A 22,239-nucleotide genomic window follows, 5' to 3' on the forward strand; every position below is an offset into this window, starting at 1 on the left:
AATTTTCCCGGGCCATACCCCCCAGGCCCCCCGGAAAGGCCCTAGCCTTCTGCCTGACCCCCCCCCCCCCCCCCTCAGAGCAAAATCCTGGGCACGCCACTGGTGACAATGAACAAAAAAAAAAACGAAGATACACGATTGGGCGTTTGGCTCTCTCGTCTGTGAAAAGAAGGCTTCCCCAGCAAAATGACCTCAAAATGGCTGCGGTTCCCCCTCCACCCCGTGGGATGCGTCACAGTTCACACTTACCATAACGAATTCTTTGATCCTTTAAATAACCAGTGGTGTAAATAAATTATGATTATAGATGATATATATGTAGCTGCAACACCAAGCTGTATCCCCCAACTATGAAAGCAATTTTAAAGACGTATTCACGTCGAAAAAAAAAAATTAGCCCGGAGGTCTCCCGCAAGGATCTACCGTATCGTATCATTCATCTATGGTTGTGTGTACATAATCCTTGGTTGTGTTTTGATCTTTTCGGTACCCGCAGGCTATGTCCGCAGGTACCGCGCAGCCACTAACTGACAAAAATTTAATTTGTCATTACGTCGTTCATCAATAGTTAAACAGTTAACATAAAAGATGACCCGACCGTCATCGCAAATCGACACCTTGAGCCTGCTTTGGACACAACTTAATGTGTCCAGAAAAACAACAGGAGCAACGGTGCAGGCATTACGCATGTGACCTGTAAACCAATTTAAAATGCCGAAGGTAGAAAAAATTGATGGAGGTAGGTAGTTATCAGGAGGATAGTTGTAAAGACGTATTGCTTAAAATAAATCAGAATTGTAATTCATCGGGCACCTTTTTTTTTCTGTTAGCCCCCAAAATCCGGTGTTTTTATTTCCACTTGCATATTTGAATTGTAACAGTAAAATATTAGTTAAATAACGCTTAACCACTTGAGCTTGCCTCAAGGGTAAACCCTTTTGCATTGTTTTATGTTTTAGACCTAACATTAACATAACTCATGATAGAATAAGTTAAAACCATTGCTACAGCCTAGTCCTAGCTGTGTTCAAAACCACATTCTAAGGGTTCATAGCTTGCTTCGGCCACTTGGAGAATGCATTACTGCCATAGGCGTGCCTACAGGGGGGCCAGGTGGGCCATGGCCCCCCCCCCCTAATGTAATCACTCAGATCGGCATTTTCTCTGAAGTGTTCGTTAATATTCGCATATTCCTGGCACTGTGACACTCTAGCTGTTTTTCAGTGTTGCAGCATGCTAATTAACAATATTTTTAAACATTTTATCGTTCTGGAAATACAGCCGCCTTAGTTTATTTAAAACACGAGGTCATGGCCAAGCTAAAAAAAAATATTTTAAGAGGTTTGTTAAAGTTCTGTTGTCTGAATTGCTGTGTTTGCATTCACTAAAAAGAAGTTCATTTTAAGGTAGATCTGGACCAAGCTATTGGAAAATTTGAGGGGGGAAAATGTGTAAGTACCCTTTAAACATTGTCTATGAAAAAAAAACATATTTTCAAGATTGTTAAAATTATACGGATATAAATATTAACTATTAAACATATCTCGTTGATACTGCACAAAAATATAAACACGACAATGAGTGAATGAATTTAGGCTATTTAACATTCTAAATTCAGCTTCTGATTTAAAAATTTAGCAGGGCCCCCCCTCCCCCCCTAATGGAAATGTCTGGGCACGCCTATGATTACTGCAGTGTGCAATGATGTTGCTGTCCAAATTTACACAAATGGAATGGTAATTGTTCCGTGTCACCTATCCCAAGTTTCTCCCTTGATCCTGATGAAATGAACCTGTAAATATTGATCCTGTGGTAGCCTACATGATGCTTGCTGTTTTAATTTTGTTCTTCAAAAAAGGCTTGCACGTAACCAAAACTTGTAATATAACAATAAATTATGATCTTAAGATGAACAAATAAGAAAATATATTTTGTATTCAACTTATGATTATTATTCATTGTTATATGACCAGTACTAAATTAAAACAGCAAGCATCATGTGCCACAGGATCAATATTTACAGCATCATGCCAACGAATCAAGAGATAAACTTGGCTATGTGACACCAGGGGTGCATAGGGGGGGGGGGGGGGGGTTAAGGGTATTTTGAAACCTTGAAGTGGGGGCCGACGGGGGAGGACCCCCGGACCCGCTTCAATAGGGGGATCGATGATTCTTTATAAAAATGGTTTATTGCCCCCCCTTTGGAAATTTAGTTGTTGCGCCCCTGTGTGACATGGAACAATCGCCCAGACATGGCGGAGAGGTTGGTAGGCGTGGCCCTGGCCTGTTGGTGCAGCGTCCGCGGAGGAGCGGTTGGCGGGCGTGGAGTGCGAGCTGCGGGAGGTGCAGGCCAGCATCCAGGAGTTGCAGGAGCGCAGGAAACTCCTGGAGCGGGAGCGCGACAAGCTCAAGGACTCCATGCTGCTTGAGAAGAGCAACTCCCTGGCCAGCCAGAACTGGGACGACCGCAGTGCGTATCAGGCTTGGATAAAAACCCGGGTTTTATTGAAAGAATTTTTGGATTTTTTTTTTACGTGTTGACAAGTACAGTAAACTCCCTATTATCCGCGCATGCTACGAAGAAATACAGCACATATGTAAATCTGTATTTTATTACAAGTAAGCAAATTTGAACTCTACTGACGAGTGTATTGTGTGCAGTATACAGTAAAACGTCACAGGCCTTCTCGGATCTCACGCAGTAGGTTGTGACATGCGTTGCTATTTTTGTCTCTGTCGCACTTTGTTTCTAGTCGTATGGTTGAGCACTTTTATGCTTACATTACTGAAATGTTGATTATTCAGTAAAATACTAAAATTTTAGCATCATTAAAAAAATATGTTACTGTTAATTGTAACTTTTACGGTACATAAATGTTTAGATTTTTAAGTTGAAATTAATGTTTCCTTTTTTGTTTCCCACTTTCGGCTCTTTTGCGGATTATCCGCGATTTTCACTATCCGCGGTGGCCCTGCCATTTAATTTCACGGATAATCGGGAGTGTACTAAAGTGTTTTACACATACATATCATGCTTTGTGGTTGCACCATAATTTTTATTTTAGCAAAATTATGTAATTTAAGAATAATTTTTAACATGATTATTTGAGAGTTTTTTAACTGAACTTCAAACACAAATATGGTTTTTAAAATTTTTATCGTCAATTATTTGTTAATCAAGAAACTTAAAAGAATATAGTACTCACACAATGTCCTACTTTGAAATCAATACTGTAACTATACCTAGAAATATGATGAGACAATGATAACTGGTTGGAGTGGATAATTTGAGAGTCAATGATAACACTCCAGGTTGCCAGACTCATGTGTCATCAGTCATCTTATATTTCCTTTTGTTTGTGTGGTTTAAAAATAAAGTTTCTGTAGTTATCATCTTTCACCTTCTCCTGTTGCTAGTTTATTTCTAGACTCCAGTCATTCAGCAGCTAGAGCCTGTTTGTTGGTGTTGGATCGTTCAGTACTAGTTGGTGCCATATTTTTTGTTATGTTTTGGTGTACGCTGGTAGGTTCAGGTTGAAATAAAATGCAGTCTGTAACAAATTCGGGAAGAAAAAGTGCAACATAATGGTCTGAAGTGCTGAAAATTGATGGCAGTAGTAAGGTTAAGTGTAAACATTGTCTGGGTGAAATTTCTGGGAAGGTAGAAAGAATTTTGTGTTCATCTTTCTAAATGTGTAAATAGAAGTTCTAATTCTTCAGCAGCCCTTGAGCTAAATATTACGTTTGTGGATGATGTAGGGTTAGGTTCTACTTCAAATCAATCAAGTACTGCCCATCCTAAAGAATTGCAGTATTCTAGGTTGAGTGAAGGTAGTGCCAACTGTCCCCCCACTGATGCTGTCACCACGTTCAACATCTACAGCTTCCGAAACTTCCTGCTCCTCATCCTTGCAGAAAGGACAGAAAATTCAAACATAGGTAGGTTACAGATTTTGCTCAGGTTACTACCCCTGTTCAGTCAAAGTTTTTTACAAATCCAATGCAAAATTTTTTTACTCAAGCAACATTGTTTTTAATGCAGCAGATACCACTACATTTTAAGAAATGATATAGGGTCTGCACTCTGGCTATAAACCACCTAATCGACGACAATTGGCCAATTAGTTCCTAGAGGAAGTACACACAGAAGTCGAGAATGCGCTTAAAAATAGCCTGACTACTGATGCAACTGTTACCAGAATTTTAGATGGATGGTCATCTGTGAATAACGACCCCATTATTGCTTCAGTAATTTCTACTGGAAAGGATAGTTTTTTTTACTAAATGCATTTGACTGTGGCTTTGCAAGCAATACGAGTACTGTTGTGAGCTACTCATCAATTTCATAAAAGAAGAAGTTCCATGCATCTGTGATTGCAAGTTTCTCGCCTGGGAAGTGGTGGATGCTTGCAGAGAAAAAAAATCTGTACTGTAAAAAAATCACGTCCTAACATGTGCAAATTATTTTCAGATTTGCTTAGCTGCCCAGTAATTTCTGCATTAATCGAAAGAGTATTTTCAACTTTCGTTCATGTTTGGTCAAAACTGAGAAACAAGCTAGGAGTTGACAAAGCTCACAAACTAGTTAAGGTATGCCGATATTTGAATGGGCAGCCTTTGGATTGGTGATTGATGGACTTGTTCAAAATGTGCTAAGGACTTGTAAAAAAATGTGTTAATGACTAATAAATGCATGACTTGACAATGAAACATTGGAAATTGTTTGCATATTTTAGTAATTTTAGTTTCGAGGTCATAATAAAACATGTTAGCCAGTAACAATGGAACATTGTTATTTCAGAGGTAAATGAAAAACCCATTAAAAACAGGAAGGTTTTTTTTTTTAACTAAGTTCCTCTATTCCACAGATTCTTTATTTACATAAACAGACTAATTGGTAGGATTGGTACCCTGGTGCGTAAGCCCGCCTCGATCACCACCTAGCTCTAGGGCGAGCACTGCCCTTCTCGCACGTCCTTAGCCCGACACTCCACCCTTACCACACGACTACGACTGCCGTGATGCCAACGCGTCGCGCTCTTTTGGCGTGGGTCGTGGATTTCATTCCATTGCTCCGGCATGACTGATGTTTATGAGCGGGCCTCAGCAAAATCTCTGAAAGTTTAGGAGCCAGACACAAAATCTAGGAGCCAGTGAAGTAAAAGACTATACACTTACGTTTTTTTGGTTACACTGTTGTCTAGTTGTAAATATGCGATGTTGCCAAACATTTGGGGCACGCAAATGCTGCATTCATGGTGAGTCTGCCAATATATACTGACTTCCTGACTACCAATATATACAAAGTACTTTATTTATCTATGAACTCATGTTGTGCGATGAATCACAGATAAAATATACGCACTCACTTACAGTAGCAGATTCCAGAGGGGGGGCTAAGGGGCTCAAGCCCCATCCAAAAGGATCTGGGTCCACTAATGTTTTAGTGTTTGCCTTGATAAAGCCTAGCCTCAGCTGGGTCCAGTGGCGTAGACAGGATTTGTGTATGGGGGTGTTAAGAAGCATGCGCCTCCCCCCCCCCCCCCGTATTAAAGTGGTGGGTCCGGGGGTCCTCCCCCGGGAAAATTTGGATTTTAAGGCACCTTTTACACCGTAAAATAGTGCCATTTTAGCAGTTTTCGGTACTTAAATTTAAATATTGTAATGGTAAAAATTTTATTAATTTTAATATGAAATTTGTTTGAGTGATGAATAAGAAATTAAATAAAGATTTGGTTCTAAAGGGGGGGGGGGGGTTTGAACCCCTAACCCCCCCCCCCTGGTTACGCCCCTGGCTGGGTCAAGCCCCTCCCAAACCAAAATCCTGGATCCGCCACTGCACACTTATATATATACATACACTCATTCAAATTTCATCCTGTTTTCTTGTACCTAGTCATTACTGTGCAAGTTTTTGTAACAAAAAAATTTGCTGATGTTTTAAAAACTACTGTATAGTTATATCCCGGTATCGTGGCAGAAAGCAGCAGCAATTATAAGTTGGGCATCGTTGCAACCTGGTACTCGGGATTTGTAAAGCCCTGAGTGCTAGTGGTTCAGAACCCACTATAGTCTTAAAGACATAAGTTTCTGTGCATAACCTCATGTGACGTAAAGCCCTATCGAACAAACAGAACCTCTCCCATGTTATCATTCATTAGTCCAGGTGACTGTTTATTGGGACACTGAAGTCACTAAAAAGTCTAGCATTTTTAATCATATTTATTTTGTCACTTAACCCTTCATTAGGAGAAAAAAATTTCTATTTTGGTGTGGAGGTGCACACACACTCATTGGAAGCTATATGCTATGTTAGCGTCACTTGTGTGAGATTACTAAAAGATTATGAATAGCATGTATAAATTCATTATTTAGGAAAAAAACACGTGAGAAAAGTATCAGGTATCACCCATATTTTCTATTTACCTGATTATGTAGTTCTGTAGGCATCTTCATGTCAATTTTTTCTGTATCTTATGGCAATTCTTGAAATTTGTATTTGTAAATTAGTCAAGGCCATAACGTGCATTGTGCTATGCACAAGTTTTGTGCAGTAATTTTTTTTTTTTTTCTGTTATCTACTTGCAAATTCTTTTAATAAAGAATTTTATTAAGATACTGTGATATTTTTATCGGTTTTAGATCTGTTTAAGAAATATATCAATAATTGGATCTGTCACTAGTCTCAAATTCACGTCTATGTTGAAACACATTCGTTGATCCAGCTCCAGCTGTGTTGTTCATTGACAGTAGCGAGGTTGGCTCGGAAGGTGCCGAGACGAGGGCGAGCGTGCCGTGCCGTGTGCGCAGGCTTCCCGTGGTCCAGCCGGGTGGACGAAGTGCTGGCCGGCGTGTTCCGGCTGCCCGGGTTCCGGCCCCAGCAGCTGGCCGCGGTGAACGCCGTCCTGAGGCGGGAGGACGTGATCCTCATCATGCCGACGGGTGGGGGCAAGAGCCTGTGCTACCAGCTGCCCGCCCACGTGCGTCCCGGCGTGGCGCTGGTGGTCTCGCCCCTCGTGTCCCTCATGGAGGACCAGCTGATGGCGCTCCGGCGCCTGGGCGTGGCCGCGGCCTTGCTGAGCGCCGGCGTCCCCCGGCAGGAGGCCGCCGACGTGCAGAAGGTAACACACCCCACACTCCCTCGCGGTGTTCCAGCCGCATCATCCATCAGCCCTGCGCGATGCCAAGCCAATATCAGATATAACATTTGAAATATTTACACTGTCGAACTGATTTGCAATTATTCTCGGCAAAGCTATGTAACACTTATTTTATAAAATACAGGTTTGAAGTAAAATAAAAAATAATCATTTAATGTTTGTAATGTTTGAACTGATTAACCAATTGGGCTCCATTTATAACATCATTCAATAAAAATTATAAAATGACCATGCATAATCCTTCATCAGCTGTAAATATGGATATGAGAGGAAAGTGGAAATGCGAAAGGCGAGAACGAAATTAATATGAGGGATAATGGAGAAAGGGAATGGATGTGAATTCAACTGGGATCGTAGTCTACTCATGATATACCTAAGGCCCTATGTGGATATCAGAATACTAGGGGACAATTTTCCACCACTCATCTTTAACCTTTTTAAAAGAAAGGAGGGATGATGAGTCCCTTTTTCAAATGTGAACAGAGGTTAACACTTAAAATCCGAATCAGTTGACTTAAAGAATAACAAACAGTTTTTATTCACTTTTCATTACTGGACATCTGACTTTTCACATAACTTTTGACAGCAATATACTTTATAATCATTGAACCTTATAAAAACATCTGTTGAAACAACCATAGTTGTACCTAAAGTGTTAAATTGACATGTCATACTGTTGGCCATTTCTGTCTCTGTATTCTTACCCTCATTTCTTTCAGGGATCGTGTTAGTGTCTGTACGGTTACAGTCCTACCAACTTTAGTGTATTATGTGGTCCCTCACCATTCGTCGTCCTAGTGGCGGTGTTGTGTGGATTCCCACTGACTGACTGGTTTCCCTGGCTTAATAAGACCTCCCTGATTGAGTTGACATTTGTTTATCACAACTATGCAAATCCTTCCCATGAGTTAATTTAGAATATTCCTCGTTGCTGATTCGCTGTCAGTTTCTTCCTCCCTATTTAGCGGTCTCTGATGCCTCCTACGTCATTACCCCCTCCTCTCTATGCTCGCATGCCCTGCCTATCCCGTCACCTCAGCTATTCTGAAGGACGTCTGCTGCGAGTCGCTTGTGGCAAAAATATTTTTGTCCTAGTGGTGGTGTTATGCTGACACTAACAAACAAAGCTCTCTCAAATTTGTATTGTTTGACGCTTTTAAGGATACCGAAAAAGGCTACCTCAAGTATGTTACTTATGAATACTGGACTTATAGTTTTGTGAAAACTAATTATGAAATAAACTTTCAGAATTTCAGACTTAATGAGTAAGTATATATATTTTTTAACACTTTATTTAAGTTTCTATACACTACCTAATTAAGGGATATTTTAATTGTTATAAAATAACATAAATTATTTTAACTAATATAATTAGTGCCTACACTTTAAAAAGTATCAAAAATCAAATTTAGACTGTGAGTACATTGATGGAATTGGAAATCTGTAAAATATTAAAGCCACCCATGCTAGTTGAAACTATACTTGCGACTATTTAACTTCAGCTTGCAGCTGTTCTGGCAGGGTAGCACACTCGCATCGTCCGACACGAGTGTGACTGACGTGAGTGCAGCGTGTGTGGCCGTGTGTTTGCAGTCGATGTTGGACAGCAAGGCCCCGCTGAGACTGCTGTACGTCACGCCGGAGAAGTTGGCCAAGAGCAAGGGCTTCATGACGAAGCTGCAGAAGATGTACCAGCTGGGGCGGCTATCGCTGATCGCCATCGACGAGGTCCACTGCTGCTCCCAGTGGGGGCACGACTTTCGACCAGGTCACTGTCTGCTCTCATCATCGATCATTAGAGACAAGATTTTGTGGTTTTATTTTCAAGCCAATTTCTTGTTAAAACAGAAGATTTAGGAACATATAAAGCCCGCCGCACACTGTACAATATTCCTTACAATATTGTAAGCTAGGAGTCGTACTGGCTCTACTACTAGTTTCTTCACTGGAATTCAAACTGGATACTAGTAGCTGTACGAGCTGGGCTACTGGTTTTGCGTAATAGACAGCGTCCTATTTTCGTTGCTTGGTGTGGTACAATATTTAAGGAGTGGCCAGTCAGAACTTACGAAAACAGCACGAGGGGTTGTTTACACTTTTAAGCGCGCATGTCGTGATAAACATGGATGGAAAGAAGTGGACTAGTGACCAACTTCTCGTTTTAATAAATGCATACAAAGAAAAGCCTTGTTTGTATGCAGTAAAAAATGTGAATTATCATAATAAAAATTTGTTGTGGAGAATATTCTCATAACAAAACTAGTAAGGCAGCTAGAATCGTGTGCAGCAGAAACTTGTAGCGCGCCTAGTGTTTCAGCTAGTAGCCTACACAGTACAGAAACCAGTAAGCATTCTAGTAAGCAAACTAGTAGAAAATATTGTACCATGTGCGGTGGGCTTAAGTGTCATTACTGAAAAGTCATTGTTAATGAAACCACAAGACCTGTAGTAGTAATAACTCTGTGTTTGTTGCGCTGCTTCACTAGTTAGACAGTGCGCTGTGAGGTTGTGATCTATCTGTGTCAGACTACAAGTTCCTGGGGGTGTTGAAGCCGATGTTCCCGGATGTGCCGATCCTGGGCCTCACTGCCACGGCCACTTCTCGGGTCACGGTCGACGTACAGAAGATGCTCGGCATCCAAGGCTGCCTCGTGCTCAAGGCCACCTTCAACCGACCAAATTTGTATTACGAGGTATGAGGTATGACCACACTTTCGGTACACTTCACATAACTCTTAATGTTTCGGCTGTAGTTTCGGAGTGTTTATCAAGCTGCTTTGCATACAGTAAAACCTCGTTTATACGACCTCTCGCACTTTCCGGGAATAGGGTTTTAAAAGAGGTGGTTGGAAGGTAATTACAAACATTTTCAGCCGATTGATCCATCCCCAATTTTTACACATCAAAAAAATTACATTTTTCGCACCAAGTCCATGATCGGTCGTTAGACATGGAATCGACAATTTTCCAAAATTGAATATACATATATTTTAATTAGAGATGGGGCAATTAGTATAGAGCTGCTCGGTATTAGCGTCTGGTGTATTTGATTTTTTTACGTGTTTTTTTTTTTTTTGCATGTTAATTGCAATGGATTATGTTGATTTTTTTACCTGTCCTCTTTTGATTTTATTTTTGCATGTGCGGTCATTCTTCCCTTTGTTTCGAAAGCTGGGCAATCAGGCATCCTTGGACGAAGAGTCTATATTTTAAGTCCCCGACGCGGAGGGTGTGTGTGCCGCAGGTGCGACAGAAGTCGTCGGTGCAGAAGGAGTGCCTGGACGAGCTGGCCGCCCTGCTTAAGGGCAGGTACGCCGGCCAGTCGGGGATCATCTACGCCACGTCCATCAAGGACTGCGAGGACGTGATGCAGGAGCTGAGGGCCAGGGGCCTGCGGGTGGGCTGCTACCACGCCAGCCTGGACGCCGCGCTGCGCAGCAAGGTGCACCGCAAGTGGATGAGCGGCGAATACCAGGTACTTGTCTGGGGACAGGATCACGTGTTGGATTGCGATGAAACGGAAATCACACATGTCAATGCACCATATAACACAGTGGGCATTGGCGTGGCTGTGTTCATAAAGTTGGGGGGGACAAATAATGATTTTGGTGTCATGTAAACCCATTCCCCTCTTACTAGGACGGGGGGGTCCGGGGGTCCTCCACCGGAAAATTTTGATTTTAAAAGTGAAAAATAGCGCTTTTTAAGCAATTTTTGTTTCTAACCATTGGATACATCGATGTTAAAATTATTATTGTTTCCTTAAGATAAAATTTGATCATTGAAGAAATTACAAATAAAGTTGGGTAGAATAATATTATAAAATAAAAATATCACTGTCTAGAAAGTTGGGGGGGTACAGTCCCCTCCACCCAAAAAGTTCAGGGGACACGTCCCTCCTGTCCCCCCCCCCTCCCCCAGTTCCTACGCCCCTGACCGTGGGTTAATACACCATAAAATGCGAAAATGCAATTAAATTCATGGAACCAAGCAGCATTTTCAATCAAAACTTAACTCTAACGACAAATACCTAATCTTTTAAATATTGAATTCAATGACTGCAATTTATTTAGCATGATGTTCGTAACGTAATTTAATAAAAATATATTGGGGAAAAGTTTACTTTTTTTTAAATCTTGCAACTGTCTGGAGTATGACACCAGTGTTTCACCGCTGCAACACATGGCTCCATGAGTTTTCGTACAATCTCCTGCATCACTTTGCGAAAAAATCCAATCTGTTCCCTTTTTGGACTTGACTGCAGTCACAAATAATTGCTCTCTTAAAATTTTTTTTTAAATTCCAAACTTTATCCTTTGTACATAGTGTAATTATAAAGTAAGTATAAAAGAACTAAGCTGGTTAAAGTACGTATTTAATAATTGGTTGGCTGGCTAGTGCTGAGATCCTTGTTTTGATTGGTTGCAGGCCGTGGTGGCAACGATTGCTTTCGGTCTCGGCATCGACAAGCCTGATGTCAGGTTCGTCATTCACCACTGCCTGTCAAAGTCCATGGAGAATTTTTATCAGGTAGGTATATGCTGATTATAGAGGTCATTTAGCTGGACAGTTTTAGTTTGAGTTGAGCTCGAACAAGCCTACAAATTTGTTCATGAGCTTTGAACCAAGCCCAAGTCTTAATTTTCATAGATATGTACTTAAATATAATATAAGTTTAAATATATGTATTGGTATATTAACTATAGTTTTTTAGAATCATGTGATCTGTAAATTATTATTATGAAAATATCCATTGTTAATTTTTGAGTAGTATTGTGTAATTTTCTCCAAGCAGTGATGGTGAATATACTAAACATGTGCCTAGCACTAAAATCTAACATATTATTTTAATCACTCCTAATGTAAACCTGCGTACTTTATGAACAGTTAAAATAATAACTGGGTGTGAAAGAATATCTATCGCAAAATTACTAAGAAAAATTTGTTGAAAGTGCAGAAATGTCAGTTTTTCTGTATGTTCAGGAGTCAAATTGTTTTGTAGGGATCCGCTGATGTGTCCCCATGCTTCTGAATTTTTTGTAGTTTGTTAGAAAATCAGAGTTCCTTAAAGTTTTGGCAAGAGATCTGTTGGGATCAAGAACAATTTAAGTTTTAATTAAACAAGTACTGTAGAATAGGGGTGGCCAGCCCTTAAACAGTGAGATCCAGTTACAAAAATTAAACAAAAAATACTAAAAGGCCATGTATTAATTTGTTTGGTTTTTTCAATACTAACAAGAAATATTTTCGTCCATTTTCCTCTATTAAAAGTCCTATCAGTACAGTGATAGCTCTCTAACTAATGCAGTTGAATATTAGTATACATTACAAATTGAAATTTTGCAGGAATATGTCAACTGGCAGGTTGGGTGGCACAGCTGTATTATTTAAATTAAATCATTCTATATACCTTGTTATAACTAGGGACAATATTATATACTGAATTGTGATAAGACTGAAATAACACCACAAAGTATAGCAATAGCAATACAACATGTAACTCTGAAGTGTAAGTTAATATACACTGTTTAGCACCGAAATGTTTACTAAAAACTGGAAATCATTCAGCATTTAGACAAAATTTAAATCATATTTTAGTTTTTATTATAAAAAATTAATAAATAAAATGTAATTTTATTAATCATGAAATTTTCACCAAAATGTATCAACTAAGTGAATTGGAAATAATTAATATTACGTTTTTTGATCTTGTATCTCTTATTAGTAACATTTTATATGTTTTTAGAAAAATTTGTAATTTGATTTTTATTTTTCTGAGTAGTTCTATTCCAGACATGGTTATGACTTATAATTTTATTTTATGAGTGCTTCATGTGTCATTTCAGAATGAGACTATTTTGGTGAAATGGGTACTGTATTAAGATTTTTTTTTGTTTCATATTTGTTAATAATTCTTAGTTTTTTATGAATCAAGGCAAGGTATAAAATAAAAAACAATAACACCAAAATCCTATGATTTAAAAACAAAATTGACCCTAAAACAAAACTATAAAGTTTATAGTTATAAGTAATAACTTTCGTCAGGATCAGTTTTGCTGAATGTGGTGAGACTATATAGCCGGTGAATGAAGGTGTGTTTCGCTCATGCAACGAACGCAGTGTGGGATGTAAGTGACCGTGCGCTGTGGCAGGAGAGCGGCCGTGCCGGCAGGGACAACAAGGACGCGGACTGCATCGTGTTCTACCGCTTCACGGACGTGTTCAAGCTGAGCACGATGGTGTTCACCCAGCAGACGGGGCTGGAGAACTTGTACGGCATCGTGGCGTACTGCCTCGACACCAACAGGTAGCCCGCGTGTGCCTCGCTCTGAACACACGTTTTAAAAATATTTATGAATCGTTAATGCTTGGATTTAGTGAACCATTTGTTTCCGAGCTGTATATCCCAGCCAGCATAAAAGTTTCAGACATATTCATGTGACACAGAAACCTTACAAAGTTTCAGCAAGGTAATTTTACATTTATGAAATGTATCTAAAACTTTGTGTACCGTATGGGATTGGTTAACTTGCAGTTTGATAATTGGTATGAATAGTTGGTTGCATCTGATGGAAGTAGACCTTTGAAATCTCTTGTGTTTTGATCTTGATGCATTCGACTGAGATTGATTATTGCTAATAGGTATAAAATCTAAATCTCTCTTCAGGCTGAAGACCATTCACACATCTGCAAAAATGTGGATTTCTCTCTCCATCACTCTGCTCACGTGTATGCAGATTGAGAACTTATCTATATCCATTACTTAAGATATGCAATTTGTTTTTTTTTTTTAGTTAATGGTAAAAGCATTAATTACAGGCTAGTCTTCCTTCTCTCTCTTTTTTTTTTAAACATAACATGTTGAAGGTAGGTAACGTATTTCTTATTTTTTCTTTAATGTACTGTTTGTGTAATTTTTATTTTGGTTTCAATGTTTTCTTTATTTTGTTACTTTTGAAAACTAATATTTGCCGTTCTTGGAAACTTTTTTTTTTTGAGCTCAAGCTTGTCAGAGCACTTATGTTTAAATGGAGATGTCTCGTGCATGTAGTGTACGCGCCTCCATGGTTGCTAGACCCGAGTGCACTGTTGTGCGTTGTTGCCGAAGGTGCCGGCGGTCCATCATCGCGTGCCACTTCGGCGAGGCGTGGGAGTCTGAGGACTGCAACGGCATGTGCGACCACTGCCGGCAGCCCCGCGAGGTCAAGCAAGTGGAGATCACTGCGTACTGCCGAGCGCTGTACCGCATACTGGCCCACGCCGCCAGCTCCGACACACGCCTAACAGGTGAGCCTGTTGCAGTGTTAACCGAGGGACCTGTTGAATTCCTCCTTACATGGGTGGAAACTCATTGTGTTGAGGGTTGCTGTGTACTTTTTTTAATTGTGCGACTTGGTGCCTTCTTGCACCACACGTTGGACCTTGTGACAGTGCTGCGATCTGTGGACTAAACAGACAGTTACGCATCATCATGGCGTCGGTTCCAATGTTGATGTATGTGCTCGAACACATTGCAATAGTAGAATGTTCATAAAATAAAGTTTTGCATTGCTAATGAACTGAAGCAGAGCCAAAAAAGGCTTACCAGAATACCGTATTTAACCGCAGAAGAGTCGTTCCTGCATATGGGTCGTAGCTTTAATTTGGGTCGTACAAATACAACTTCCTCTCGCGTAAGGATTGCCCTCGAATATGAATCGCACTATCTATCTGTCTACAGTAGAGTACAAGTGAAGTCTTTGTTCCGTGTTAGCTTTCTGGTGCATAAGAAATACGGCACTGGTGTTAACCCTCGATCCTCTTTTTGTCTGATTTCTGTGCTACTATATTGTTGTGTAGAAGGGAGTGAGGCCTGCCCACTTCTCAGCCTCTCCTGTATTTTTTTTTTTTAACCAGTCCTCTTCCAGAATATAAAAAAAGGCAAAAGCTACCCTTTCTTGTCAGTTTCTTTTATAAAAACTAGCACGTTACAGACAACAAGAAATTCAAACTTAAGCGGGAGCTGAACGAAGAACGTAAAAAGCGGGACTTTGAAGTGCGGCTTTCAAAGCACCAATGATGGCTGTAGTTGCTCATGGAATGTTGCATTTGAAAGCTGAGGAATCTCGCACAAAAAAAAAAACATATTTTAGGTCACAGTTGCATCTTTAAAACCTGTTGAAATAGATACTTGGAGATTGGGTCAGTTCACGGACATTTACAAGTATGGGGGGGGGGAGGGAGGGAGAGAATTGTCATCACTGCTACATGGCCACATGCACTCACAGAATGCACACACACAAACTGGCTGGTTTATTTTTACAGTTCCCCTCCTCCAGCCGAATGCCAGCCCTCAAGTCATTCATTACTTGCCAGTGTCGGCCGGGCGACTGGCGCCACCGGGCAGATGTAGCACAATGGCGCCATTCATAGTGCTTTTCACGCACTGCTCAGATATTTTATTTAAACAATTTATATGTACTCGTAACATACTTACTAAAAACCAACACAGGAGAGTTATTTACACACATACTCAAGACACACCGCAATTATACATTTTTTTACTCTAAGTTATAAATTCGCATAAGAGTCTTTTTTAAACTAAAAATCGGCATAAATGTATAAATTAATGATGTACATTTGGTTGCTTGTCAGGGGTTACCTACCTGCATACCTTGATTTTAAGCACAATTTCCAGTAGACAGTAAGTAATTAATTAAACAATGTTAAATATAAAAAATTATAGTTTTTGCTTGGAATTTTACTTGTCTGACTGCAAGCGTAGTATATTCAATATGTACATAGTGTATTCAATATGTAAAAAAATATGTAAAAACACTTATTTTAAGTAAAAGTTTAATATTATGAATCATGTAAATACGTGTTTGGGTTTGTAGATTTGTTGTGTGTAATTTTTTCTTAAAAAAGAGTGAATAAGTTGTCAATATTTTGGATTTTTAAAATATCAGCCACAATTAATGAAACAATTTGTGATAAATTTTTGTGACTCCACAAATCAATAGATAAACATTGGACACATGTTGAAGTAAACATTCACAGCCTCATGTAAGTAATGTCATCTGCAGCGCCCGTATGAAACCATGATGGAGCTTGTTTATTATTATGTGCAAGTTTATTTTATATATTCAGTATTGGAACTACGTATAAGGAAAAGGGCATCAGTCCAAGGCAGTGGCGGTGGCGTGTGTGCAGCCCAGAAGCTGGTGGATGCGTGGCTCGGCAAGGGCGCGGCCAGCCTGCGCGTGCGCGACCTCGCGGTCCCGGGGCTGTCCCGGGAGACGGCGGAGGCCGTGGTCGCCCACCTCCTGGTCGAGGGCTACCTCAAGGAGGACTTCCACTTCACGCCGTACAGCACCATCAGCTACATGCGCCGCGGTCAGTGCTCCTTCACTTATTTTTGAAGGGATGGACCAATCAGATCCTCAAATACCATAAAATTCTCAGTATTCGAAGGGTTTGCTTCACAGAGGTTTGGATGGTATCCATGTAGCCAAGTAGCTTCGTAGCAGAGTATGCATGTAATCAAGTAGCATTGTGTCTTTGTTGCCAAGTATCCAGTTGGAGCCTTGTAGAATCGAAGTATTGCAACTTCGAAGTCCTATAGTCTCTTTGGTTCGTGATCATGAAATCTCGTAGTCATGTAGTTTCCCGATTCAATGTTTCGTAATCACGTAGTTTTGCTATCCTGATGTCTTATTTTCGCGTAGTTTCGCGACTATACGCCTCAAAATCACATAGTTATATGAACCTATCTCTCTTAGTGTCGCGAAGTTATGTAATCCTATGTTTCGTAGCCGCAAAGCGAAGGAACAAAACGACTAGTCCGGTCGGGATTTGAACCGATGAACTTTGGATCATCAACTAGGAGTCCTGATCACTTCTCCCAATGAGTGGATCTTATGTAAGGTGCTGCTGTAATATGAGGTTGTATCACTTGCTTGTCAACTTTGTAATGCAGTTGTTTCAGTATTATAAGATCACTTTTTTTATATAGCTACTGAATAAGTCTCGGTCTTAAATAATGATCATATTAATTCTAATTGAACTAAAACTGTCAGTAGGCAGTTCTTTGACCAGTTAACAAAGGCTTTACAGGTTAGGTAATGAGCACTTAATCACAGTTCTGTGACATAATATCTAGTTCTGTCATTGTACTATTTTTTTTCCCGCCCATTGTATTTTTGTGTCATTGAAAATTGATCTGAACTCTCCTTTTTAAAACTTTTCTATAATTCCACATGGGTTGTAATTAAAATTGGTTGTTGCAGAGTAGTTTTTTTGTAACAAATTGTGATTTATTTTCAGGGCCGAAGGCAAACATTGCGGAGTCGAGCGACCACAAGATCCACATGAATGTCAGGGGCAAAAGCCTGCCAGCCAGCGCAGCACCAACAACAAGGAGTTCGCCGAAACAGGCGGCCACGAGCCACACGGAGAAAGCTGCCAAGAGCCCAGCGAGCCACATCAACGGCATTGCGAAGAAGCGCAAGGCTAGCGACGGCAAGCGGAGATCCTCGCCTGATGCCAGTGGTTCCAGCAAGAAATCTGCTCCCTCAAGCTCCAGTTCCATTGGCGGTGGTGATGATGATGATGATGATGATGATGATGATGATGATGACGACGATTTCGGGATTAGCAGTGAGCCTCCAAAGAAAAAGAAGATAGTGTCCATCGTATTGAGTAGCGACTCGGACGATGGCACATAATTAGTAGGTCGTGGCCCACATAAACGTGATGTTGCTCTGTCAATGTCAACCGATCATCACTTGAAATTCAGGGTCACCAACACGCATAAAGTCCAAGCTTCAAAGTTACTGACGTGTTGGAAAATCAGTAGTTGAGAATGCAATATTTCCATGTTTGTGTGACAGTAAGACGACTTCATTCTGAAAAGCAGCGATTCATAATCTTGTAGACCACATCTTCTTTAACGTATGTTTATTGTTACATTGTTTATATATTTCAACTGTACTCATTTAAAAGGGTAAGAAAAAATATGTTTTTTCAATCATTTGCATTTTTAAATCAGCTCCATGTATTTTTAACATCTAGTCTTTAATATTTACTATTTATCTTCTCCAGTATTACTCTCTAGCCCTGCAATCAGCAATAAATATCTGGTGTTATGGTCAGTGTAACCAACATTGATATATTGTATACAAAATAACAAATTGGTATAATTTAAAGGAATCTGACAAATGAAAACAAATATGTACATGCATACATACTTGTTGGCTCATTAATGAAAAAATAAAATATATAATGACAAGTTATTTTAAAAAAATTATTTAAATAGCATTTTCTAGGGACTGCACTGCACACTGAAAACTAGAAACATTCCACTGTTGCATGACTGAGTTTTATTTGCTATCACACCAGCAAATCAGTAGAGACAAGATTTCATGGTTTTATTTTTAGTCCAATTTAGTTTTTAAAACCGAATATTTCTTCTTTTTTTTTTTTATATGTATTTATAAATTTCTGTTTTGTAATACAGTAGAACCCTGTTATAATGTTCCTGCATATAATGTTTTCCTGCTTATAATGTCATATTTTTAAAGTCCCAATATTTCCCCCATAAGGACAATGTATTTATTTCCTGCTTATAATGTCATATTTTTAAAGTCCCAATATTTCCCCCATAAGGACAATGTATTTATTTCCTGCATATAATGTTCATAAATAGTGTAATTTCCTGCTTATAATGTTTTCTTTCTAACATTCAATAAATGGGGAAAAAATGTTTTAAAACCAAATTATTCCAAGACTTATGATAAAAAGTTTCCTTTATGTATGTTTATGCTTACAATCACTGCCATACAATACATGAAGTTTGTTAAAATACAATTTTATGCAATATACTGAAGGTACACAATGTTCATAGTTACGTGTCAGTTGGCACCCTTAGTCAAATATTCTCTTCCTTGCTATTCCAGTGGGTATTCAGATGCACGTACATAGTCCTACAATATTTAAGTTGCCAACCACTGAGCAAGGACATAACTAAAAGTGTTTTCTATTGCTTACAAATAATTTTTTTTTTCATTCATATGTAAGAATCCCAAAATTAAACATTTTCAGGTGGCGAAGGAGTAGACGTTCTCACTCTTAATGTTGTCATCATGAATCGTGAGACAATTTTACATAAAATGTGGCAGTGTATCTTTAAAGACAAACAAAATTTAACCAGGAAACAAGACGAAGTTGAAAAATTGTTGGCTTGTTTCAGAAAATTCATGTATCAAGTATACTATCTTTGGTTTTAACATTAAAGTTGTTTACATAGCTTGGTGAGTCCATTGGTACAAAGCTCGAACATTGTTAAGTGCTAAATTGAGATTTCCTGCTTATAACGTTTTCCTGCTTATAATGTTTTTTTCTTGTGCTCCCTTGAAAAACATTATAACAGGGTTCTACTGTACTTACTCTACCAAAATAGTGTAATATTTATAAGTTCCATTTTTACAATAAAATAACTTGTAATTTATTTATGTAAATTTGGTTCCCTGCACACCAACTGTCTAGAAACTTTAGTGGTGGCCTAAAAACAGATACTACATTCAAAAAAAGAAAAATAAATTGGCAAGCACTTCGGGTTTAAAAGTGCTTCAATACCAGATGTGCAGTAAAAAATTATTATTATACCTTTATATATTTTTTTAAGTATATGCACTTAAAAAATATATTTTGTCCGGAAACAACGGCATTCCTTGAATTTCCAACATTTAAAGGTTAATTTTTTTTATATGAATTAAGTTTTTGTTAATGCTGCTTAATTCCATGATATAACTTGTATTTCGGTGTTATGCCATTATGAATTTTCTGGTACAAATTTATTACAATTCAAATAAGTATTTTTAAAACAATATGGATACACTATAGTGTGAAACATTAAATAATTTATTGTTACAATATTGTGAATAGATCTTTGGGTGTTTTGTAAAAGTCAGTGTGTAAATAACATACACGTTAACTTAATTGAACTGAACTGTATTTTTAATGGTAGTGTATCTTGTGAACATCATATAATCATCAAACTCTTTTAACACTTTAACAATACATTAACTATGTGTATGGTATGATAACTAGTAATAATGTAGCACAACACAAAAAAAAAGTAATATAATGAATTTGATAGTTACAGATAGTAACTCACATCAAGTACCAAACCAATATTAGTTCAAACCGAGAGTTAACCTATAGTATTCAAAAAAATTAATATTAAATGACAGAATTATTTGTATTTATAAACAGTATTCTGAGAACATCAATAATTTAAAAAAGCTGTATTTGCCAGAACTAGTTTCTCTCAGCGGCAGTAGCTACAACCACTGGGTATAGTTACTTAAGTTGCTTAAAGAGTATGTCTGCATCTAACATGTGTGTGAAGTCCACAAGGAATTCTTGTTTATTTTCCTTGCTGCTCTGCTGAGATGGTTCCTTGCTATAGGTCATGGACAGGTGTTTGTAATACCGGGCGTGTTTATTTTTCTGTTTTTCTTAATAAATGTGCTGTTATTTAAAAAATGATACAATAATTAAAATTGTAAGTTACAAGATGCATGAATTTGACTGATACACTTAATAGTACAACAATTAAAAAGGAAACAAGATAAAGTAAAAGTACTTTCATACTAAATGTTTCCAACTAAAAGTCACAAATGATACTGAAATTTCCATTGTATGAAGAACAAAACATTTTACTCTGTACATGAAATTAAATCTCTTACTTTTAGTAATGAAATGTAAAATTTATCTTTCGTACTTATTTACAGGACCTTGAACTATGAGGAGGCCAAATTACAAAACTAAGTCATAGTTAACTTACTGTGCTTCATGTTTATCGTTTCTGCCCAGTGGTTCACCCACTGAGTCATGGCTGCCTAACACTGAGACCTGGGATTGGCTACCTACGTTATCAGTTGGGCCAATTGAATGTTCTGCCAAGTGTGGTAACGACACTGACCATGCAAGAGGCTGTGGGCTGTGGCATCAAGTGTGTGCAGTGGACAGGACCAGTGGTGTATGCAGTGGGGAGGGCTAGCTGTCAACTCCGTCCCCCTCCCCAGAAAAAAATCCTAAAACAAATTATTCCCACCATCAAATAGAAAGCATTTGAAAACAAACAGTGGGAAAACTGGTTCTAATTCCTCCCCCCCCCCCCCCCCCAAAAAAAAAAAAAACCCAAATTAAATATTGCTACACTCTAGACCAGGACTACCAGTGGAGTCGTAGTTCGTCTGGCTGCACCCATGTGCGGCATCAAAGATAGTCGAAGCTCAACCTTCTTCACACCCAGGTAAGAATCGTAGGCTCTACATGTGAAACAATATGAAAAATGCCGCTATATGACGGTGTAGTGGACCTACAGAAATGACATGCAATTGCTGTTTGTTTGTCTATGATCTAAGATTTTCTCTTTACACTTGGCAATCATTTAACGGTTTATAAGTTGATGCGCCAACGCCATCTAGTGGCGAGTTACAAAGAAATGGATAACGTAAAAACCTCCATGAAAAAAAAAATCCTCCAATGTGCCAACTCTTATGGGGATCTGTCAAACTGTATTGGAGTTTATCAATGTCATTCATACCAAAATCCAATTTTATATATACAGATTAATTTGTAAACCTTTTTTTCAGTTTATGACTCCCTGTTAGAATGAAAATAAAATGCCTGGATTTAAGCCTTGATTTTGAGCAAGTCCTGCCATCATTTGTGCTTTTTTTTTAAACTCATAATACCTCTGCTTTGTTCATAACTCCCTGGTAGAATGAAAATAAAATCGCTGAATTTATGCCTCGATTTTTAGCACGTGCTGCCATCTGTTGAGCTTTTTTTAAACTCATAATACCTCTGCTTTTTTCATAACTCCCTGGTAGAATGAAAATAAAATTGCTGAATTTATGCCTCGATTTTTAGCAGGTGCTGCCATCTGTTGAGATTTTTTTAAACTCGGAATACCTCTGCTTTGTTCATAACTCCCTGGTAGAATGAAAATAAAATCGCTGGATTTATGCCTCGATTTTTAGCACGTGCTGCCATCTGTTGAGATTTTTTTAAACTCATAATACCT

General features: G+C 38.8%; 1 protein-coding gene across 1 annotated transcript; it reads left to right on the plus strand.

Moving 5' to 3' along the window:
• Positions 1 to 448: 448 nt before the first annotated feature.
• On the plus strand, positions 449 to 18,448 carry LOC134536099 (ATP-dependent DNA helicase Q1-like). The gene is made up of 11 exons (XM_063375640.1): positions 449 to 739; positions 2,300 to 2,473; positions 6,814 to 7,124; positions 8,757 to 8,931; positions 9,690 to 9,856; positions 10,408 to 10,638; positions 11,592 to 11,693; positions 13,316 to 13,470; positions 14,272 to 14,450; positions 16,356 to 16,538; positions 17,469 to 18,448. The coding sequence occupies exons 1-11, from the start codon at positions 712 to 714 to the stop codon at positions 17,867 to 17,869; spliced, it is 2,106 nt and encodes a 701-aa protein (XP_063231710.1). The 5' UTR covers positions 449 to 711; the 3' UTR covers positions 17,870 to 18,448.
• Positions 18,449 to 22,239: the final 3,791 nt, after the last annotated feature.

Source organism: Bacillus rossius, chromosome 10, assembly GCF_032445375.1.
Source record: "Bacillus rossius redtenbacheri isolate Brsri chromosome 10, Brsri_v3, whole genome shotgun sequence".
Lineage (NCBI taxonomy): Eukaryota > Metazoa > Arthropoda > Insecta > Phasmatodea > Bacillidae > Bacillus > Bacillus rossius.